The 20,391-nt window shown below is 41.1% G+C and overlaps 1 protein-coding gene and 1 long non-coding RNA gene across 6 annotated transcripts in view; one reads left to right on the forward strand and one right to left on the reverse strand.

The window, feature by feature from the left end:
• Positions 1 to 1,845: 1,845 nt before the first annotated feature.
• LOC125898259 (uncharacterized) lies at positions 1,846 to 15,859 on the reverse strand. Its single transcript, XR_007450607.1, has 3 exons — positions 15,763 to 15,859; positions 2,118 to 2,151; positions 1,846 to 1,983 (listed from the first exon to the last, which is right to left on the reverse strand). It is a non-coding gene; the product is annotated as an uncharacterized LOC125898259 (long non-coding RNA).
• The window catches only part of LOC125898257 (vacuole membrane protein 1-like), a 94,234-nt gene continuing 75,735 nt past the window's right edge, over positions 1,893 to 20,391 (forward strand). For 2 of the 5 annotated variants that reach the window (XM_049592017.1, XM_049592016.1), the window contains exons 1-4: positions 1,893 to 1,990; positions 2,140 to 2,278; positions 12,277 to 12,367; positions 16,115 to 16,225. In XM_049592017.1, the coding sequence (XP_049447974.1) occupies positions 1,903 to 1,990; positions 2,140 to 2,278; positions 12,277 to 12,367; positions 16,115 to 16,225 (429 nt within the window). In that variant the 5' untranslated portion in view covers positions 1,893 to 1,902. Of the gene's footprint in view, positions 1,991 to 2,139; positions 2,279 to 9,361; positions 9,437 to 12,276; positions 12,368 to 16,114; positions 16,226 to 20,391 lie in introns of those variants that run through there. The other 3 variants (XM_049592019.1, XM_049592020.1, XM_049592018.1) reach the window with 3 other exon arrangements.

The following is a 20,391-nucleotide window of genomic DNA, read 5'->3' on the forward strand; positions in this document are numbered from 1 at the left end:
TGAAAAATGTGATGTCCTGAGGTGTTCTTTTTTTTTCAATTTGGGAATTAGCTGAGCTCTCTTTGCCGAAATGCCATTCATTCACTCTCTGTGTGAAACCTACAGAGGACTGAGAAGTGTTAGAAGTGCGCTCCAGGAAAGTGATCCACTTATTTATAGGCCTTTAATTAGACTGGCTCTCTGGAGGTTCCAGGCAAATGATGAAATCTCCCCCTCTTTCTGTGCGTCTCTTCTGTCAGCCTGCTCTCCCCTCCCCCGGCAACTCTGTATCAGTACTCGATCCCTCGCTGGCCCCCTCCATCACCACACCCTGCGCTCAAGTTGTGATGCAGTTCACGGGTAGCGTACTTTTGCCCTACATTGCCACTGGGGCTCCACCAAAGGGTTTCATTTGAGCCCAGAGCTTAGTGTGGATTAAACATCAGCTGAACGGTGAGTTTACCTTCTGTGCATAATGCATGCTAAAATACATTAAGCTGTTACACTGCAGCCCTGCTTTGTTTTTACACTGTGTGTGAATTTATAATCTGTCTCCAGTGCACTCTTATTATCTGTGTTTGAATGTGGACACTGATTGCAGCTTCAGATGTCTCACCCTCAAGTGTGTGTGTGTGTGTGCTCTGTGTTGAGTTTCACATTGTCCCTCGCACAAGAGTTACTCAACAGGTCTGGGTTGTTTTGGAAGAAGCGATTGCGCAATCAAGTGCTGGAGCTGCGCTGCGCTACTGTGTTTCACATGAGCTGTAGTGGTGTTATGAAACGGTATACTAGGTGATGCATGGAGTTGTAATTGTTATGCAGAATCAAGCATGTATGTTTGCAGTGACAGCTGAGGTGCATGTTTTGCAGAGTTTGGCACCAATATCTTTTGCTTATTACACATTGACGCACTTCATTGAGCCCTATTGTTGGACAGTGCATTGTAGGTGTGTACTATTGTGCATAAAGCATTGGCACAGTGCTTCAAGTGTGAGTGTGAGCGTTCAAGGTTTATGGTCTGTGATAAAAAAGCTCTTGTTTGTGGCTTCCTGAGAAGGGCCAAGAGTCCAAATGCCTTGCAGTCCAATTGTCTGAGAAGATTTTTATATTCTTCTGTGGGACACTAATGTTGCATGAATCAGACTTCAGTGTTCTAACTGATCATAATGCATTTGTCCTTCAAGATAATGCAGGACGCCTAAACATGCTGGACCTACATGTTGCTCTTTAAAATTTTCAGGTCACAAGTGGGAAAAAAATCAAAGCATTTACACAAATCTCATCTTGTATCAAATTCCCATAGAGGCATCATGGCCTGCTGTAACATCAGTGCTGCACACCACCTGGTATTCACATACGTCTTGGGTGATCGGATCACAAGTGAGCAGCTCTAAACACAGGTGTGAACACCTCCTTCACACTGGTCAAAAAACCCACTAACATCTGGCTTTTGTATTCAATGAGAAAGGTCACAATCAGCAGTCATTCCTGGACAAATGACTCTGCTGTAGTCACAGCAATTTATCAGCTCTGGCTCCAATCGGCTTCGATCGGCAGGTGGAAATACACTTAGGTGGACAAGCTAATTGACATACTACTACTACTACATACTATATATAAAAAAAGAAGTAACCACTGTAACGTTTTCACTGGCCTCTATCCTGCTTTCTACTCTTTACGAACGTGTTTTCCAGCCCTCCCTGCAGGTCAAATATGACACACCAGGAAAAAACAAAAAAAGTACTCATTAGATCACACCAAGGCCTTATTAGGTTACCTGTAATCTGCAGGAGCAGGAAAACACTGGCTGCTCCACTGCTGTGTGGGAGCGTATACAGACATGTTTTAGTGTGCAGAGTGCCGTTTCTGTGTATGTGATTCTCTGATAATTGCCTGTTTCTTTCTCAGCAGGACTTCTTCCCGATGAATGTGATGGCAGAGTGTGAGGCTGAAGTTGAACTACCTCAGAGGCATCTGGGCGTCAAGGAACAGCCAAATGGAGAGCTGGCAGGTAGAAACAAAAGACATTTAATATACAGCTGAGCAGTAATCTAAGGATCTAAAAGTTTTTGATGTATTTGCACGATTTTTAATTAAAAATGTTAATTCCTTATTTTCTTACTTGTGTGCAAACTTACAATGTCAACGCTGTGTGGCTAGACTCAGAGCTGTCTGTGGATGAGAGGGAACACAGGGACAGTGAGGAGCATGGCAATCTGGTATTATGGAAGAAACCTCTGCTCACACTCCACTTCTTCACTCTGGAACTGCTCATCACTCTTAAGGAGTGGCTTTGGAGGTAAGACCAAAAGTGGGATGCAGCTTCCCCCAAAAGCACTCCCCCTTTTCTGCAAAGTTGCACCTTAGGCATTAGGCCGTGGATCTTAAATGCATTTGGTCAGTAAAAGTTTACCCCAGAATTTAGAGTCAAAATTATATTGATGTTTGTAATTAAATGTGAGAAACTTAATTAAAGGGAAAAAACAACTTAATTATGAATTTAAAGATGTTATTTCAATGGCCTGGTAAAGTGTAGTCAATATTTGTGACCATGAGCTCCTCTCTCCCAAAGCCATAAAGCAGAGAAGTAAGTCTTAAACTTGTGATGTCATTGGGTATGAAGTCTGGAGATGCTCTATAGACAGTGAATGGGAGTCTGACACTGGCGTCAATATAGAGGGGGCAACAAGACTTTTTGTCTCCTCACTTTCTGTGTGCACAAGAAGACACCACGGGCTCTATTTCTGTGGCATGGCCAGATCACAGTCAGGTGCACCCTGGTAATTTCGTGTGAACCCCGGCCGCTGCAAGGACTCCACCTACATGGGGCACCCACTCTACCAGTTGAGCTAGATGTCACTTCTAGACTCTCAATTTTTTGTGGTGCTTTGTGAACTGTTTTCAGTGCGACCCATTCCCAACAGACCTGTTGATGTGCAGAAGAAACTGCAGAATAATTTATCAAAACGACATGTTTGATGTGAACATAAGCACGGGGTAGGTTGTGGTTATTTTACAACAGTCCGTTACTGGTTGCACAAAATGAAAGTAGCGGATCTGCTGTGCCTAATTGTGGTTCAACAGGGCTTCAGATGGCTCTACAGGGTCACCAGTGTAAAGAAAAAACTGTCAGTGTAGTACCAAGGCGCATCAGAAACAATGAATGTTGTTATTTACATGCTGGAAATAACCCATCCCATCACCTGCAAGCTATTATAGCAATAACTACCAAAAACAGCCCAAACTCGGTGAGAGCACACAGTCTCCTCATGACATGACATCATTAGATGACAACTATATTTCTTGTAGGAGATGGAGCAACAACATCGGCACCATTTGTCTGTGAAGTGGTGCAGCAGTACTAATTTTAAAGCCTAATTTCCACGAAGCACTCCAGTACGGTGCAGTTCACCTCAGTATGCATTTTTTACGTTTCCACTGTAAAAAGTTGTGGATGGTACCAATAAAACCGTTCCTAATGTCCCCATTTTTGGTCCCCCCTCTGTTGGGGTACCTAGCACACAGATCTGGTACTAAAAGGTGGAGCTGTGAACACTGCAGTCTGTTGATTGGTCAAGAGAGGACGGTCACTCTGTGGCTGGTTTTGAGGCTCATGTAACCACTGTTCATTTTAATCAGCATCAGTGAGTTTTACTTATATTAGTAAACTATAGCTATAAAATAAAAGGATGATTTGTTGCCTCTTGCAGCAGCTGTAGTCTGAGAAAAAATAACTGAACTCACTCGGCTGGCTGCCGGTGACTTTTAAGGTGGAACGGTTACTTGTGATGTTACACATTAAATTTCAATATGACAACTTTGACCATTCCTTTAGGTTTTATTATCTCTCTTGAATGACATACACTTCTAGTAATGACTGTGTCTTCAAGTGCTGAACTGCATACATTATAATCCTCACTACACTAAACCCTCGCACTTGCCTGAGAAGGACTAAATGCACAAACCTGCCATTTTTAAAAATCCCATCAAGAAAGACTCTCATTATTGCCTGTTGTATTTTGTTTTGATAATATCAGCGTGCAACCTCGTTCTGTGGACGATAAATGAGGTGCAGGCTTCCCTTCGTATCACTGATGATGATGAGTGTTCATTAGACCTAGCAGTGCTAACAAAACATTAACATACCACTAAATTAGTCTACCATTGTTTTTATTTTTCTTGGTGCATGCTCATTACACAAAGCAACAATGGGCATGCGGGAAATGAGGAGATTACATGGTTTCCCAAGTGTTCCATTTATGTCCATACAAAAACAAAGTACCCGGAGTTTTGAAACATATGCACAATAGAGGGCAATTCTAAAAAAAAAAAAAAAAAAAAAAGTTATAGTGACCTAAAGACACAGTTTCTGTGTGGAGAGGCCAAAACGCAGACGAAAATATTAGTTTTCAAAAACATCTGTATAAATGTAGACATTCCTCCTGGTGCTCTCAGTGTCAACGATAACATTTTCCTAAATTTATTGTCTGTGGAGCAGCTCCAGATGTACACCCTATGACATCACAAGTTCGAGTTATACCACTCTAGTTTTTGGATTTAGGAAAGAGTTGTTCATATCGTCTTTAGCCATAGGAATAACAGTTCCTCTCCAAAAAAGATAACGAGGTAAAGATTGGACTTTTAGTGCTGCAATATAAATCTAAAACACACAGGATACAATGTACAAGCTGTTTGAAGAAATTCAATATACATGTATTGCATGTGGGTAAAAAAAAAACTAGTAAAAGATGAAAATGAATCTTACGCCATAATGTCTGTGTTTGGTTATACTACCCTATAAACTTTAGTGCCAGTTTAACTAAGAAAGCAGCATATAGATAAAGATTTCTGTATGTGTTATTCATGTGTTGATGCAGCAGCAGCTAAGCAGTGTTCTTGAGATGTTAGTTTTTATTTATAGAGGTGCTAGTGCTGCTTGTCAGTCTCAGGCAAAAAGAAGATACGATGGCTGTGGGAAAAAAAAGCCATCATGCACTCTCCACACTCTCCCTTGCACACACAAAAGCACAAACACAGACAGGTTGACCTTGATTTTCTCTGTGCTATAAACCCAGAAGGCCTTCTCCCTCATAGTTTAGTCTTTACTCAGATGCCTAATGGAGCCTATAATGCAGCACAAAGGAATGGCTTATCATTTTTCCCCTCATAACCCCTCATCCTTACTGCTGACAGAGCTGGCAAGGTCTCTCTACCTCACTAAGTGATGTCACCTCAGCCACAAAAGCAACAGCATCGGCACAGACGACATCAGACTGTGCTGTGATGACAAATTCCTCGTGCTGCACAACATGTCTTCTGCGCACCTGATAATCTTTGTTGACACGGAGGGCCCAGAAGAAGGTCAGAGTGTACGCGCTGGGAGGCCTCTGTGGTTAAGTGTGTGAGGACAACGTGTTTATTTTCTAAACTACAAGAGGATGTGGTGAGCCGCAAGCACCGCGAGCAGTGTTCTGACTGAGAGAAGCTGCTGCTCACCAACACTCAAAACACATGGTGTTGTAACTGCTGCAGGGGGATACGTGTGAACACATTACGAGCGAGCAGAGTTTATCCTGAATGTTGATAGAAGTGGTTTGTAATTTATAGCATATGCACAGGGAGTCCTCAGGGCTCTGCACTTGTTTTGCTTAAGATGGTAATGGGGCAGTGGTTGTTAAACAAAGGGAGGAATGAGATGGGGATATGCGAGAGACTCTTATTTTGTAAGAAATCATCGTGGTCAAATTACTGCAAATTCTGCAGTCGTGTAAAACGAAGTCTGAAACAATTGGTGCTGCCCATTAGAGTGCAGTTTAAAAACACAAGCCATTCCTGAGTGAGGAAGCTAAGGACCAGTATTCCAGTTGTGATATACAGTCAATATAGCCCAGTGGTTCTCAACCTTTTTAATGTCAAGGACCCCTAAATTGATAGAAACTAGGTCACGGACCCCTGTTTAGTAAGATTTCGCTTGAGAGACCTCCATATGGAAAGATCTGGGTTTTTAGACATGATTAAGACCAGAATTCTGTTCTCAACTTCAGATGAGGAGATAACCATGGAGGAAGTGAAACCTATGATCAGAATCGTCAGTCTTATGACTCTTTTTCACATTAGGCTCACTTATATACCAAATAAAACTTTGAGAATCAACTATTCCAATTTTTTTCTGGGGACCCCTGGACAGGGTTCACACTAAACCTTCTTTTTTGAGGTCCAATATGGCCGTTAATATTCCAGATTTCCAGCAATATGGAACAACTACCAGACATACATTCAAACAGTAAGGAAACACTTCCAATTATATATGTGAAAAATAAGCTAAATCTGGGTGTTGGTGGCTTAGTGGATAGAGCAGGTGCCCCATGTACAAGGCTTTTGCCACAGCAGCCTGGGTTCGAGTCCAGCCTGTGGCTCTTTGCTGCATGTCATCCCCCCTCTCTCTCCCCCTTTCAAACTTACCTGTCCTGTCCATTCAAGGCAAAATGCCCTAAAAAAACATCTTTAAAAAAATAAATAAAAATAAGCTAAATCAAGAAGTGGTATATTGAAGAGACAAAGGACTTGGTGCACCACGTGTCACTTTAAATCACAAAGCCTGCTGTCCACTGTCTGGCTTGCCATTGGTGGAGTGAAGAGTGTCTCCAGCCTGCTCTTTAAGGAGACCCATGGTGTGTTTGAAGGTCTTCTGGAGGACATGATTCATGATGCTGTCACCTAACTACAGCGAGCACGCTAAGAGGAAGACCATAACCACTGTGGATGTGGCGTATGCTCTGAAGAGTGACGCACTCTGTATGGCTTTGATGGATAAATCAATCCATCTGTAATTAATATCCCAAAATCTGGTCTGTGTAATATAAGTTTATATTTAAGTTGTCTCAGCAATTTATCGTATAAGTCACACAACATTAGGCTATCTGTTACGCTATTTTTAAAATTTATTTGCCATATTTTCCACCAGACATTTTGGCTGTTGATATTTTTATCTGCACCCAGGGTACCTTGCATGTCGTATGTGGACGTGGAAAGTCCATGACCAAATGTCAGTATGTCACGAGGTTGGAGTGATAATGTGTTGGCCGGACAACCACATATGAAATTGGTAAAAAGCCTGTGTATGCCACCTGACATTAACCCTGCTCCTGGAACTCCCACAAGGACCCCTGGATGTCCCCAGGCCCTATTGAGAAGCACTGATATAATGTACTGAAAGCATACTGAAAGCATTTCTTTATCAACAGTAAACTGTGTTTTTAATGGACACACTGCACATTGCTGGTCTTGTTACATCCAGTTAACCTCAATAATCTAAAGACTGAAATCGCCCTCACAGCCAGGGCTGGAAATGAACTTCTTGAACACTTGCCACTGTAGTTGGTGAATGACGCAAACCCAGCAGCCACTTGCATGATTTACCAGCACTTAGCTGGGTGCTGGTGCTAATTTCCAACCCTGCATACTGTATGGTTCAGCCCGACTGAACCATCTTTGTTTTGTATTTGATTCTCAGTGTAACCACACATTACAACATCAGGAAGGAGAACAAGGTCTGTTTCCCTATCTCCCCGGCTACAACAGGCAGACTATATGAAGTAAAGTAACTGAACTGCAGTAGCACATAGGGTTAACTGATTCCTTACACCACAGGCAATTAGAAATATGCAGCATTCACGTGCACCCCAGATGGTGCTATTTTCCGAGTTGGAAAGTCATTCACTTGGATGTGTTCATGAGCTTAAAGTAATGTGGAAACAAAATTGACACTAAAGAGAAGATGTGTTGCATTTAAACAACACATTGATAACAGTTTGAAACTTTAAATTACAAAGTGATTTTGATAGTACAAAGAAATTGCCAGAGTGATAAATAATACAGAATAGTGGTTCCCATCCCTTTTCCTAAGGGACCTGTTTTTTATTAATTTATTTTATTATTTAGCAAAGTGATGACCCCGGACTAAGTGATGCATTTCATGTTATATTCAATGCATCACAGCAACTACAACAGTACAGAACAACTGAAACTGCGGGCTTCAATTAAGTCAAATTAAAAACACAATAACCACAGGAAGTTTGTGTAAAACAGGCAATTAGGATAAATTCCGACCAAATCATTTCCTGTAAACATTTATTCAGAGATGAGTTTTCCTGATATTCCCTAAAGCAGGATGAGATGGTTTAGCAAAGAGCAAAGGCTCTGTCAATAGAGCTTGCGTTATGGTCTTCACTGTGCCCCCATCCTGTGAGATGTATTTTGGGTTTATATCTTGAATAACATTCTAAACTTTTAGAATAACAATTTCATTTAGTTTTCTTTACAGAAATGAATGAAAGGCTGATATTTGGCCTAATGTATATATTTTAAAAAGGTTTTCTTAAACCCCTTAAAATCAAGAAAGCCTCATGAGCCCTGTGATGCTTTAGTGACCCATAGTGGGGGTTGGGATTCCCAGATTTGGAATCAGTGGCATAGAAGACAAATGCAAACATCTTACAGTACATGACTGAAAACTGATCAGGTGATGCCTACATTTCCTCTTTTCATAATGTTCACATACGACTCCCAGAGTTGAAAAAAGTCTCTCTGCTTGCCCTTAGAAATGTAAGTTAGTCTTTTCAGTCCTACACATTCCTTTACCCACATACTCTTCCAGCATAACGCAATAGCCCTCCTGGCTTGGAGAAGTCCGAAGTCCAGAAGTTAAGTCTGTTTTGGTGTTTGAATGAAGTCCTCTGGATGTATTCCAAGCACACACAGTATGGCATTTAAAGTGACCTTGCTGTTAAACATCTCTGACAAACATTTTATAACATCTTTCCAGAAGTAAAGGATTTTTGCACATTACCATAGACAGTGAAATAGTGCACTTTTCTTCTGTTCAAGCACAATCATCAGGAATATTAGCAGACATATGATAACGTTTGACAAGAGTTATGTACATTTGCATTAACAATTTATAATGAAGTAATTTAAGCCTTCTATGTATTGTCTGTTTTTGTGCCAAATCCCAATCAGTGCTTTTAAATGTTAGTTTTAATGGAAATGTAACATTAACAACAAAGGAGAGGAAAGTAATTAAACAATAATAACATAAGATAAAATAAACATACAAGGGGAAATATAGATTTATCTAAATTATCTGATACAGTGGGAACATTTTAAGAATATCATATCTTTTGTGCTTTTTCCCCTTTTATTGATTTTAAGGGTTTTGCATACAGTTTAAATTAACTTAGGAGAGAAAACAAGACATATATTGACATTATTACAGAGATAATTTTATGTGAAATACGGAGAAGTGTCCCCTTCACTCAACGTTACCTCTACCAGCAGCTGACTGACTGTCAAGGTGGGCGTGTAGCGGACGGCTCGCAGTTCACTTGTTTCACTCCGTTGATTTATGTCGATCTTAACATTACTTCTGACACACTCAGATCGGCCTCTCAGGACACTGGTAAGTTCATTTATGAAAAAAATAATTTTGTTGGACATTCAGACTGACTGAAAGCTAATTAAGTTGTCACCACTGGTGGCTAGATAACGTTTTGTAACTGCATTTTACCCGCACCTAAGGACGGACGTTAGCTAAAATAACGTTACAGCGCGGCTAATGTTAGCTTACACTATGTAGCTACTAATCATTTTAACAATTCTAGCGTTACCTGGCTAACTTTACTTTTTCTGAGTAATGTTAATGTTAACTTGGTTAGGAGTTCCCAATTTAAAAAAATATTACGTTAAAGTACATATGTAACGTTAAATAACAGAGCGGACACACAAGTACCTCGAAGTTGTAACGTTACTTTAGTAACGTAATGTAATGAGAGAGGCTAATTCTGGTGGCCATTCGGACTGACTGAAAGCTGACTAACTTAGCACCGTTACAAACTAGCTAATGCTTTATAACTGCATTAACCTGCGCCTAACGACAGCCGTTAGCCAAAATACAACACGGCTAATGTTAGCTTACACTAACATAGTAGCAAATCAGTTAAACAATAATAGCCTCACCTGGCTAACATTAGCTTAGCAAGTACCGTTAGCTTAGTTAGAGGCCCCTAATTCAAATTTCATAAGCAAAAGTACGTATGTAAGTATCAGAAAGTGAAAACACACATTCCTCAAAGTTGTAATGTAAGTTGTAATCACTTGCTATAATAATCATACTGAATATTACGAAAATAGCTGCAAATGTTTTTTATAGTTCTCTTCTTTAGTTTTATTTAATTAGTTTCAAAACATGGACTCCAATAATTTTGCGAAAAATCCTGAGTCAATATTGTACCAGACAATGTGACTGTAAAACAACATTTATGTTACATCTTCTGTAAGCATAACATTTTAATACAACATATAATGTATGCATTTAAACAGTACAAATTCTTATGTCAATACAGAGCGTTTCTCCATACTGTAATGCCATTAGCGCATTTGATGACGCGTCTGATGACATTTCAAATGACATCGCGTGCGCAACGACTTCTGGTCGGCCGGAAAAACACGAAAAAAAAATCACAGGCCTTCTGAGAAATTGCAAGCCCCCGCAAATATTGCGGACTTTTGTTGAATACGCGTTAATTATTGCGATCGCAAGATTGCGATTTTCTGGAGGGTCTGATTAGTTACGTTAGCTAAATGTAAGTATACTTAGTGCTAGTTATTTTCAGCTACTGATAGTTAAGTAGGTTAGTCTCTGCTCATGAGTGCAAGTTAGGTCTGGCGCTTAATCAAGAAGTCCTCCGGTGTCTTAAGTAGGGATGCATGATATTGTTGTTATTTTTAACAATATCTGATATGTCAATATATAACAACTTATATGGCAGATAACCGATACCGATATTGATATATCCACTTTTTTCCCCAGCTAATTTTAGTGGTCATCAAGTCTCTTCTGTAGTATCATATTATGCATGCATACTCCTATCATGATGGCCCACCAGCAGATGGAGACATAAAATAGCATACGTTTAAATGTATGCAATATTCATTCATTGTGCAAAATAAGAGAAAGCATGTTGGCTGATGCTGATAGTTCATTTTAAAGTTGATATTGGCTGATACCTGTGATGTGCCAATATTATCCCTTGTCTTAAGTTAACTTCACCCTTCTCTCAACCATCAGTTGTCAACTCAGAGGAAAATTTTGCTGCTCACAAAAAATATTTTCTTTGTCTCATCAGAAATAAATCAGTTTCTCATTTTAAGATTACTAAATTCTGATCAGTTTCTCCTAAATCCCTCCAGCAAAAGAATAAATCAGCAGGAGTTATTTTGCTGTGCTCATAGGCTTCTCAGAGGTTTATCAACCCTGAGAACAGATAAAATACACAGAGTTGAGACTTGAATTGCCAGTCAATGTTACTGTTATCTCAAGAGCTAATTATGTAAGACATAAAGATTACTGCAGTAAGAAAGGAAAAAGAGCATTGTAAAATTTTTCTCAGGAGCTGAATATAAGTCTTAGTTTGAGAAAATGGTCAAAAGCTCATACTGATGTTATATTGAGCTCAGTTATGTCCAGGAGAAACAAGCTTGGCAAAGAAAAGATCCTGTTTGGATTTTTCTTTTTCTCTTGAAAGTGGCTTTAAAAAATGTTGTTGTTTTTTTTTTTAAAAAATTATAATGTAGGCTACTGTGTAAACAGAGAAGCTAACATGCGCCCTCCACAATACACTGATGACAATATCACTTGCAGACTTTGTGTGTGTGTAAATATATACATATATATAACACAACAGGGAATCAGGGAACAGGGAATCAGCCCCACATGGCAACATATTTCATTGTCAAATCTCTGGGCTTATTGTTGTTTTCCTACAGTCAGGGCATTTCAGGTTATTTTTATGTTGTTCATTAATCCAGAAATCCAGAATTATAATAATATCTAAATTATTCAATAAAACTACATGTATTTCTCGTGTCAGCAGATGGAGCTTTACCCCACTTTTCCTGTGTGACTGGTTTCCCTTTAAGTGTATTACCCCCATGACTAAAATTATCCTATGGAGAACATGCCACTGCTGGTTGGCGAAGCCTGTAATTGCAGTGGCTTGATTAGTCTCCAGCAGATGTCTCTCTCCCACAAAGTTAAGATTAAAATTTAGCTCCATCAAAGAATTCCTTTCCTTTCACTCACACTTCCTCAGTCATGCCTCTAATGATTCCTCATCTTTTTTCTCATCTGCCATTACATTTTGTCCTCCTGACTCACCATCTTGTTTACCATTCACTTCTGCCTCCTCATGTCCGCATCCATCATTTTCCACCTTCATTCTCTTCTTCTCCTTCACCCAGGCTCTGGCAGCAAAGACAGACAGTGTTTGGCCTGCTGATCCTGCTTATCCTCCTCTCCATTGCCTACTGTATTGAAGGAACACACCAGAAGGTGACTCAATACTATACTAATATTTTTCATAGTACAGTAAACGCATACTTGGGATGCCGTAGAGGGTCACCACCTGATCTCTTCCATGTTGTTAGGCAGACATAAATCATGAAGTCTGGGTCTTTTAAGAGAGGTTGTGAGCTTTATTTCTGTGATGGTTGCTTGCCTTATAATTATGGAGTGCAAGTTACAGTTTCCTGCCATTTTTACCACCATAACACCTCGTCCTAAACAAAAGCAATGTGACACGAAATCATATGCAGTAGGTCAGCGCACCTCACACGGAATGAAAACAAAGTTACACAAGCGGTGTCTCCGAGTGATGAAGTATGGATGAAGAAGATTTATTCCCCCCAAAAAACGGATAAAGTCAGCTGTGTGGGATCATTTTGGCTATTGCAAAGATGACCAAGGGGTCATTGTTGACGATGGCTTTCCAGTTTGTAAAACATGCTGCAAAAAAGTCGCGGCCAAAGGATCAAACAAGAGCAACATGATACAACACATGCTGTACAACCACCCGGCTTTACATTCGCAAGTAAAGGTAAATGCACAATAAGTGGGTTAAAATACGTCAATCTCAATTTATCTAATGTAACACTGAATTAAAAAATTATATGTTAGTGTGTCATTTGCAATTAATGGCGTAGTGGTATGATACGAGTTGGGCTTACAGTGCAACGTGACAAGCTAAGGCACATCTCAAAAACTTTTTTGATGGATAGTTTTGCAGTTTGTGTGCACACAGCGTGAGGTTGTAATGGTTTTGGGTCCATGTAGCTCTTTGGAGTGAGACGACAGGCAGAAACTCACGTCCACACGAGTGCCGGATTTCACAAATGCTCGTCGTTTATTTTTACATCAACCTAAAAACACTCCAAACTTACCAAGCCCGGTTGTACGGCTACTATATTTTCATACATGAACAAAATAGTTGCCACACGTACTTATAACCATCACTGTTGTGTTGAGAGATAAAAGAAAAAGCAGGAGCACATGGACATAAATGAAACTTAAAGATCTATAAGGAGTATTCATGTGATTTTACACATTTATAGTGTGAAATTAATTCATGCATAATAATCGTAAAACCGTGATTATTTCTCTGACAGTAAATGTACCAAGAAAATCTATAATCATGACATCCCTAAGCCTATCCCAGCTGACACTGTGCGAGAGGTGGGGTACACCCTGCACAGGTTGCCAGACTATCACAGGACTGACACATAGAGACAGACAACCATCCAGGCTAACAATCACACCTACGGGCAATGAAGAGTCACCACTTGACCCAACCTGCATGTCTTTGGACTGTGGGAGGAAGCTGGAGTACCTGGAGAAAACCCACGCTGACACAGGGAGAACATGCAAACTACGCACAGAGGGGCTCCCCCATCCCAGGGTTTGAACCCCCCACCCTGCGTTAGAACCAGGAGGTGACTTGCTGTGAGGCAACAATGCTAACCACCTTGCTGCCCCCACAACCTGATGCTGAATAAACAAATTACATTTAGAGTATGCTGGTGAGCAATGACAGTTACAAACCATTTCTGCTAAAGAACTCGATGGTTTAAAACAAGCGGACCTAATATAACAAGCTAGTTTAGCTCACAACTTCTTGACTTAAGCTGTTTCTCTTCTCCCGCGCTGAGCTGAACTGCCAATTCATGTGATTTCCTCCGCTGTCTCCGACACAGATTCAACATACTGAATCGACTGAAAGACAACCGACAAGGACCAACTAGTGCCAACAGTGTGAAACGCAAAACCTAGGGTGACAGATGCTCACAGATGTCCCGACATTAACCAGTGGCCGAACATTGGCTTGGTGTGTCAAGGCCCATAGGAAGAGGTGTAACACTGAATGTAGTACACATACTTTGGGCGGCTGTAGCTCAGGAAGTAGAGCAAGTGTCTGTCCTTTCAAAAAGTTGGTGGTTGGATCCGTGGCTCCTCCTGTCCACAGGTTGGAATTTCCTTTAGCAAGTCACTCAAGCAGCCCAAGTCCCACAAAGGCCATGTTTAGATGACAACGGTTTCTCTAAAAACGGAAAAGTCTGTCCTTTGCGTTTTAAAAAACTTTATATGACAACGTCATTGAAACGATCCCCGTTCACATAGAGCTGCAACATCTACTGGAAATGCTGTAGTATGCACGCCAGGCCAATGGCTGGCAGTGTAAATTTGCAAAGCAACACCACGGCATGACACCCTGCGCCTGCGCTGAAGCGCCTTCCTCTACAATGTGGTGATTACAAACCAAAACAAGACACACTGGGGAAAGAAGGCACTGATAAATTTGTCTGGATGGACGACGAGGTGGAGTTGCTACAGTAACAGATTTACACTTCACTTCAAATCAACAGGGTGAGCAGCACAAACAGAGCTCAGCATTGTTGTTGTTACGGTCGACTTTCTCGTGCATGCCTAGTGACTGGAACCGTAATGCGCATGTGCGAAAAGTTTCCGTTTTCAGACGAACTGGATGTTGCAAGTTTACATGACAACGGAGACGCTGCCGTTTCCAAAAAGTTGCACTCTGGAACCCATTTTCAAAACGCTGCGTTTTCAGGCACCCAAAATTAAGTTTACCGTTTTCAGTTGAAATCGTCGTCGTATAAACGGGACCTAAGGTTGAATAGTGTTATTATTTACTATTCATTTAGGTCCTTCATAGTGACATGCGTGATTATTGTGTCCCACAAAATTATAAGCGCAGAGATTGGGATTTGCACTGCAGGATCACAAGAGTGCCTGTGAGAGGATATTTGCACGAGCATCATTTCTAACAAGTTTGTGCTTGTGTGAGTGTGCCTACATCACGTTCGTTTAATAATTAACCTCCCACAAAGCCTTGTTGTACCTGCTAATCTCTTGTGTCCACAGGGCAAACTTGTGGAGTTGTGACTGTAAACCACAGCAGACTGTGCTAAGGATCTGAATCGAACCCTTCCCCTTTATTTTTCCTTACTTTTTGTGTTTTTCCTGATATGTTCTGCAGTATTTTGAAACCCACTGCCATAAAACTTTTTTTTTCCAGTGTAATACGCACAGCCTGAGTAGTTGTGTAATCAGTTCTCAATAACCACACGTAACAATCGCCCATGGCTGGCACTGCACTTCCCAGCAAAGAGAGAGGCAGTGTGTGGTGTTTTTGTTTTGCTGGGTTTCCTGGGAAATGAAGTCTTCGGTCAGAGCCTCCCCCACTCCCCAGTGCCTTCAGTCCCCTCCCTCCTTCCCGTAATCTACACAATCCATGCTTCCTCCTGAAAACGACCTGCCTTAGCTCGAGGGAGGAGGTGTAAACTGAGTGATAGATGGAGTGATAGTGGCAGATGAGCAGGAGGAAGAGGAACACTGAGAGAAAGAGACAGAGAGATCTTGGCTTGTCTTACTTTACGAGTTGTGTAAGAGCTGGCTGCCACCAAAAAGAATAATGGTGCTGTTCTTCTGTCAGCGTGCTGAACGCTCCTACCCTACGGCTCTGTCCTCTAAACTCAACAACAACCTCTGTCTCTAAAGGTCTCTCTCTCACTCTCTTCCTCTCCCTCTCTTTCTCTACCACTCACTTGCCCTCTCCCACCCTTTTAAGTGCCCTCTGTTTTGCACACTTTCACTCTCGTACCTTCTCTCACTCTGTCTCTGTCCCTCCTCTCTCTGTGCCCCCCTCCCCTTTCTTGTTTTCCTCACACTCTGTGCATGTGTCTCTGCCATGTGGTTGACCGTCCCTCTTTCTGGCCTCTGCAGTATGTGCGCTACATGGAGAAGAAGACGCTGTGGTGCGCCTACTGGGTCGGCCTGGGCATCCTCTCCTCGGTGGGTCTTGGCACTGGCCTGCACACCTTCCTCCTTTACCTGGTAAGAAAGTGTTTTCTGTGACTCCACGACAAGTTGCCCGCCACTTTCTCACAGTGCAGTTATTCACTTGCCTGTGCATGTTTATGACAGAGCTGGAACTCAAACACAGTGGATGATGGTGGTGCAGTGACGCAGGTCTCAAAATACTGTGTTGATGCTGTTGTTGGGTTGTTGCTAAGGCTTTAATAAGAGCATTATTAAAAGCTTTTGGAGGCTCCTTATGCATTTGCACATGCATACGTGAGTTAGTATGGGTTTGTGAGTGCGTGCATTTCAGAGTGGGGCGGAGATGAATAGACGCTGTGGTAGCCGCACTGTTTTGACAGGCAGTCTAGGAACAATCGCACTCACTGACCCCTCTGACTGAGTGCACATGAGGATAAAAACACTCTCCCTCCCCCTCTCTGAGTTCTTTCTCTTTCCTTTCTCCTTATGCTCCTGCTCCCCACTGCGTTGCTCACTCTCACTTTCTCTTACACTCCCTCCCCTCACTCGTTCTCCTTTTTATGTCTCTCCTTTGCCTACAGTCCCCCTTTTACTCCCCCCTTTCCTTCTCCCTTCCTATTTCTTTCTATTTTTCCCCCAACTCTCTCTGCCTCTGAGTGTTTTTGCTCACTCTCGGGCATGGGGAGGTGTTGGGTCTCTACTGCTGATCAGATCAGGGTCCCAAAACATCTGCTTGTCTTCACTGCCCCATCTGTCATCAGGGAGTCCACGGTCGCACTTGTATGCCCCGGCCCAGTGGAGCTGAACTGGAAACTTTGAAGTGCGTGTCCTCCATTCTGCTGTTTTTAAAAGCCAAACTCTGGCGCTCCCAGATGTAATTTGAGAATTTTTGTGCTACTCTCCCTCAGTGGCTCAGCTCACTTTTTCAGACAGTTTAAATGTAGGATGTCACCATCTAGTGAGCGTGGCTGCTACTGCAGGTTGCGGTGTCATCGAGTTCATGACAGAACTTGGTGCTCCTTGCTGGAGCTGCTGTTGTGCATTTTTTATAGAGTTGTACTGATATTGTTTTTTAAAGGCCGATACTGGTGCAGATGTTTTGGACTTAATCAACAGATACATGATGTTTTTGCGTGGATATTCAAATAAAAATGTTTTTTTAAAACATTTACCTTGTATGTATATTCTGAATAGGAATAATCTCACCTCCACTGATTTCTTGTCGGCCTCTGAAACTGCATTTAGACCAAGAGAATGCGCTATAAGCATTGAAACATTACAGGCTTTTACACATTGACAGACCATAACCTGTTGATGGCAATCCAACTCGTCTACACTGGAATAAAAGATGAATACATTTAAAGAAACAGCCTGTAGTTAGTGTGGATATATTATCACTTTGGAGATGAATGTCGTGAATTGGCTGATATTCGTTTTTCAAATAAATTGTTGCCTTATTGTTAGTCCAACCGTATTTGTTTATATAAAGAACCCTGCCTGATCTATTATCTGCTTCCTCTTTTTAACTCTGAGCTAAAACCACAAGTGAGAAGCACAAAACTGACCCTAGAGAATTCAAATTATACATCTTCTATTCTGTAGATACTTTAAGGAGCTATTGTGATTCTTATATGATTTTATGGCTGTCAGGCTTCTTGCAGATATTTCTGATTTCTGACAGAACAAAAAGTTTCTGGGGTAAGTGAGCAGTGGCGAGTTCCAGCAGACAGATTGTCCTGTTTTGAGGAACTAGGACTGGGTCAGTCCTTATAACTGGGTCAGACAAACTCAGAACACTTGATAAGATTTCCCCGCAAACTTACAAGACGAAAAGACCCTGTCCACTGAAGTGTTTTTCCCCGAGGCCAGCATATTTTTTAATTATTTGCAATGGGAGCAGTGCATATTTATGCTATGCTACAAACGCCAGCAGCGTGATGAGACACTGAGCATCTATTCGTCATTGAGCGCTGCATATTTGGCATTTGTTTTTGAGCACCAAGAGATGAAAAATATTCAACTTTGGGTAAAATACTGTACTCGTCACTGTAACTTTTTATATAGCCGTCTAATCGCAGTGAAGGATGAAAGGGACAAATGCACAAAGACCAAGCGTCACATCTTACATGTACAAGAAGTGTTAAACCACAACAATGGAGGAGAAATATATTAATATACTTTATACAACATTTAGTTCCGGCCCTGCAATCTGATTGGTCGAGAGACAGTAAAACTGTGACGATAGTGGAGTGCAACATCACGGTTATTTCACTGTGTATGTATCACTCCGCCTCACAGCTGATTGCAACCAACAATCAAATCAAAACTGACGGTTAGTGTCAGTTAGGTCAGCAGTTGTGTTGTAGGCTAATTGATTCATCCACTCTCAAACAGCCGAAAATATGGATTTATTTCCTAAAATAAGTTTTGAACTAAACTATGAATAGTCATCAGAGGAAGATGAGGGAGAGGAGAAGCTGAATCCATCTGATCACACATCCAGGTTTGTCAGTGTTTCATCAGCGGAGCTCAATGACTTGGAGAAAAGCAACATACTGTCAGATCAGAAGGCAGAGTCGGCTGTGCCTGTGAAGCGACAGTCCACCATGCAGTCACCAGAGACTTATTTCACCGGCTGCACAATTAATGGAAACGTGCAGATAAATGTGTATAAAGAGTAAGTGCCTGGCGCACCATCTCTGCGTTACATAGCAACAGTGACAGCGGAGTCCTTAGGGAACTATTTTTGTTGGCGGAAGACAAAATGCTTAAATTATCTATTTTGTCCTAATTTTTCAACATTTCTTAATCAGCCTTGCTTATTTAACTGTTGTATAAAAGCAATATCACACAAGAGGGATATTGCATGTCATGCAGTATCCCTCTCGTGTGGCCTGCGGCCTCGTGCCTATGACCGAATCACAACCGTGACGATATACGAGTATAACATCACTCCCTCTCGTGTGATATTGCTTATATATCTATACTTAAGCAATATCACTCCCTCTCGTGTGATATTGCTTAAGTATAGATATATATATTAGTATGTTTCCTCTCGATAATGCTTGTGATTCCACCAGTTGTCCTGCAATGCGTTTTAGGAGTGTCCCAATAGCGACTCTCTTCTCTCAGCCGCTAAACACACGCATGTCATCTATTTTTAACTCAAGCGCATTGCACAGAACAAATTGAGCCGGAAGCCAGGAAGTGGAACAGCAGCATCCAGTCAACTGTACAAATAAACACCCAGTAAATATAATTATACGTAAATATAGATACAAAATACTAACTAAAGCACAGCCAGAAGTCTTTGATCCATGCCATTTATAACTGGTCTTTTAATGGTACTAACTTCGTCTCATTGTTTGTGGTCTACAGCCCAGTAGAGCTGCAACAATAAATCAATAGTTGCCAACTATGAATTTAATTAAGGACTAATCTGATAATGAACTAATCAGTTTAAGTCATTTTTAAGGAAAAAAAAGTAAAAATTCTCTGATTCCAGCTTCTTAAACATGGATATTTTCTGGTTTCTTTTCTCTTCAGTGGCGCTAAATTGAATATTTTTGGGTTGTGGACAAATGGTTGATGTCATCTTGGGCTTTGGGAAACACTGATCCATATTTTTCATCATTTTCTGATATTTTATAGACTGAACAACTACTTGATTAGTCGATTAAATAATTAACAGAATAATTGAAAATGGAAATAATTGTTACAGCCCTACAGCACAACAAGTAGTAAAAAACAACACAAGATTTAACTACGTTGCCTATTTACTTATGGTAGAAGCACAAATATTGACGAAAAAAATGACCAAATCATCAAAATCTGTGGTGCAGCTGTGCTTGGTGGAATCCATGGGTAACTTGCAGCTTGACCTTTCTGCCACTATTTTCCTTCCTGTCCATAAGACTTAATAATATGCTAGAAATGAGGGCTGAAGTGGGCCTCTGTGTTTACCAGCTCTTGACTTTAATTTACCCCCATGTCAACATTTGGAGAGAGCACCACCACAGTTACTCTGTAAGTGGTATACAAGTGCACCACTAGAGATACACACCCGCTCAGGAGAGACGGGCCGCTTCTCATCCAGTAGACAGGTCAGTGAAACACTGTAATTGCATTTTGTCTTCAGCAAACTTCCTAAATGGGAGGAGTCAGTCAATTAAACAGTTACTTGACTGGCAGAAAATTAACAGCAACAGTTTTGGTGTTTG

This window comes from Epinephelus fuscoguttatus, linkage group LG12, assembly GCF_011397635.1.
Source record: "Epinephelus fuscoguttatus linkage group LG12, E.fuscoguttatus.final_Chr_v1".
Lineage (NCBI taxonomy): Eukaryota > Metazoa > Chordata > Actinopteri > Perciformes > Serranidae > Epinephelus > Epinephelus fuscoguttatus.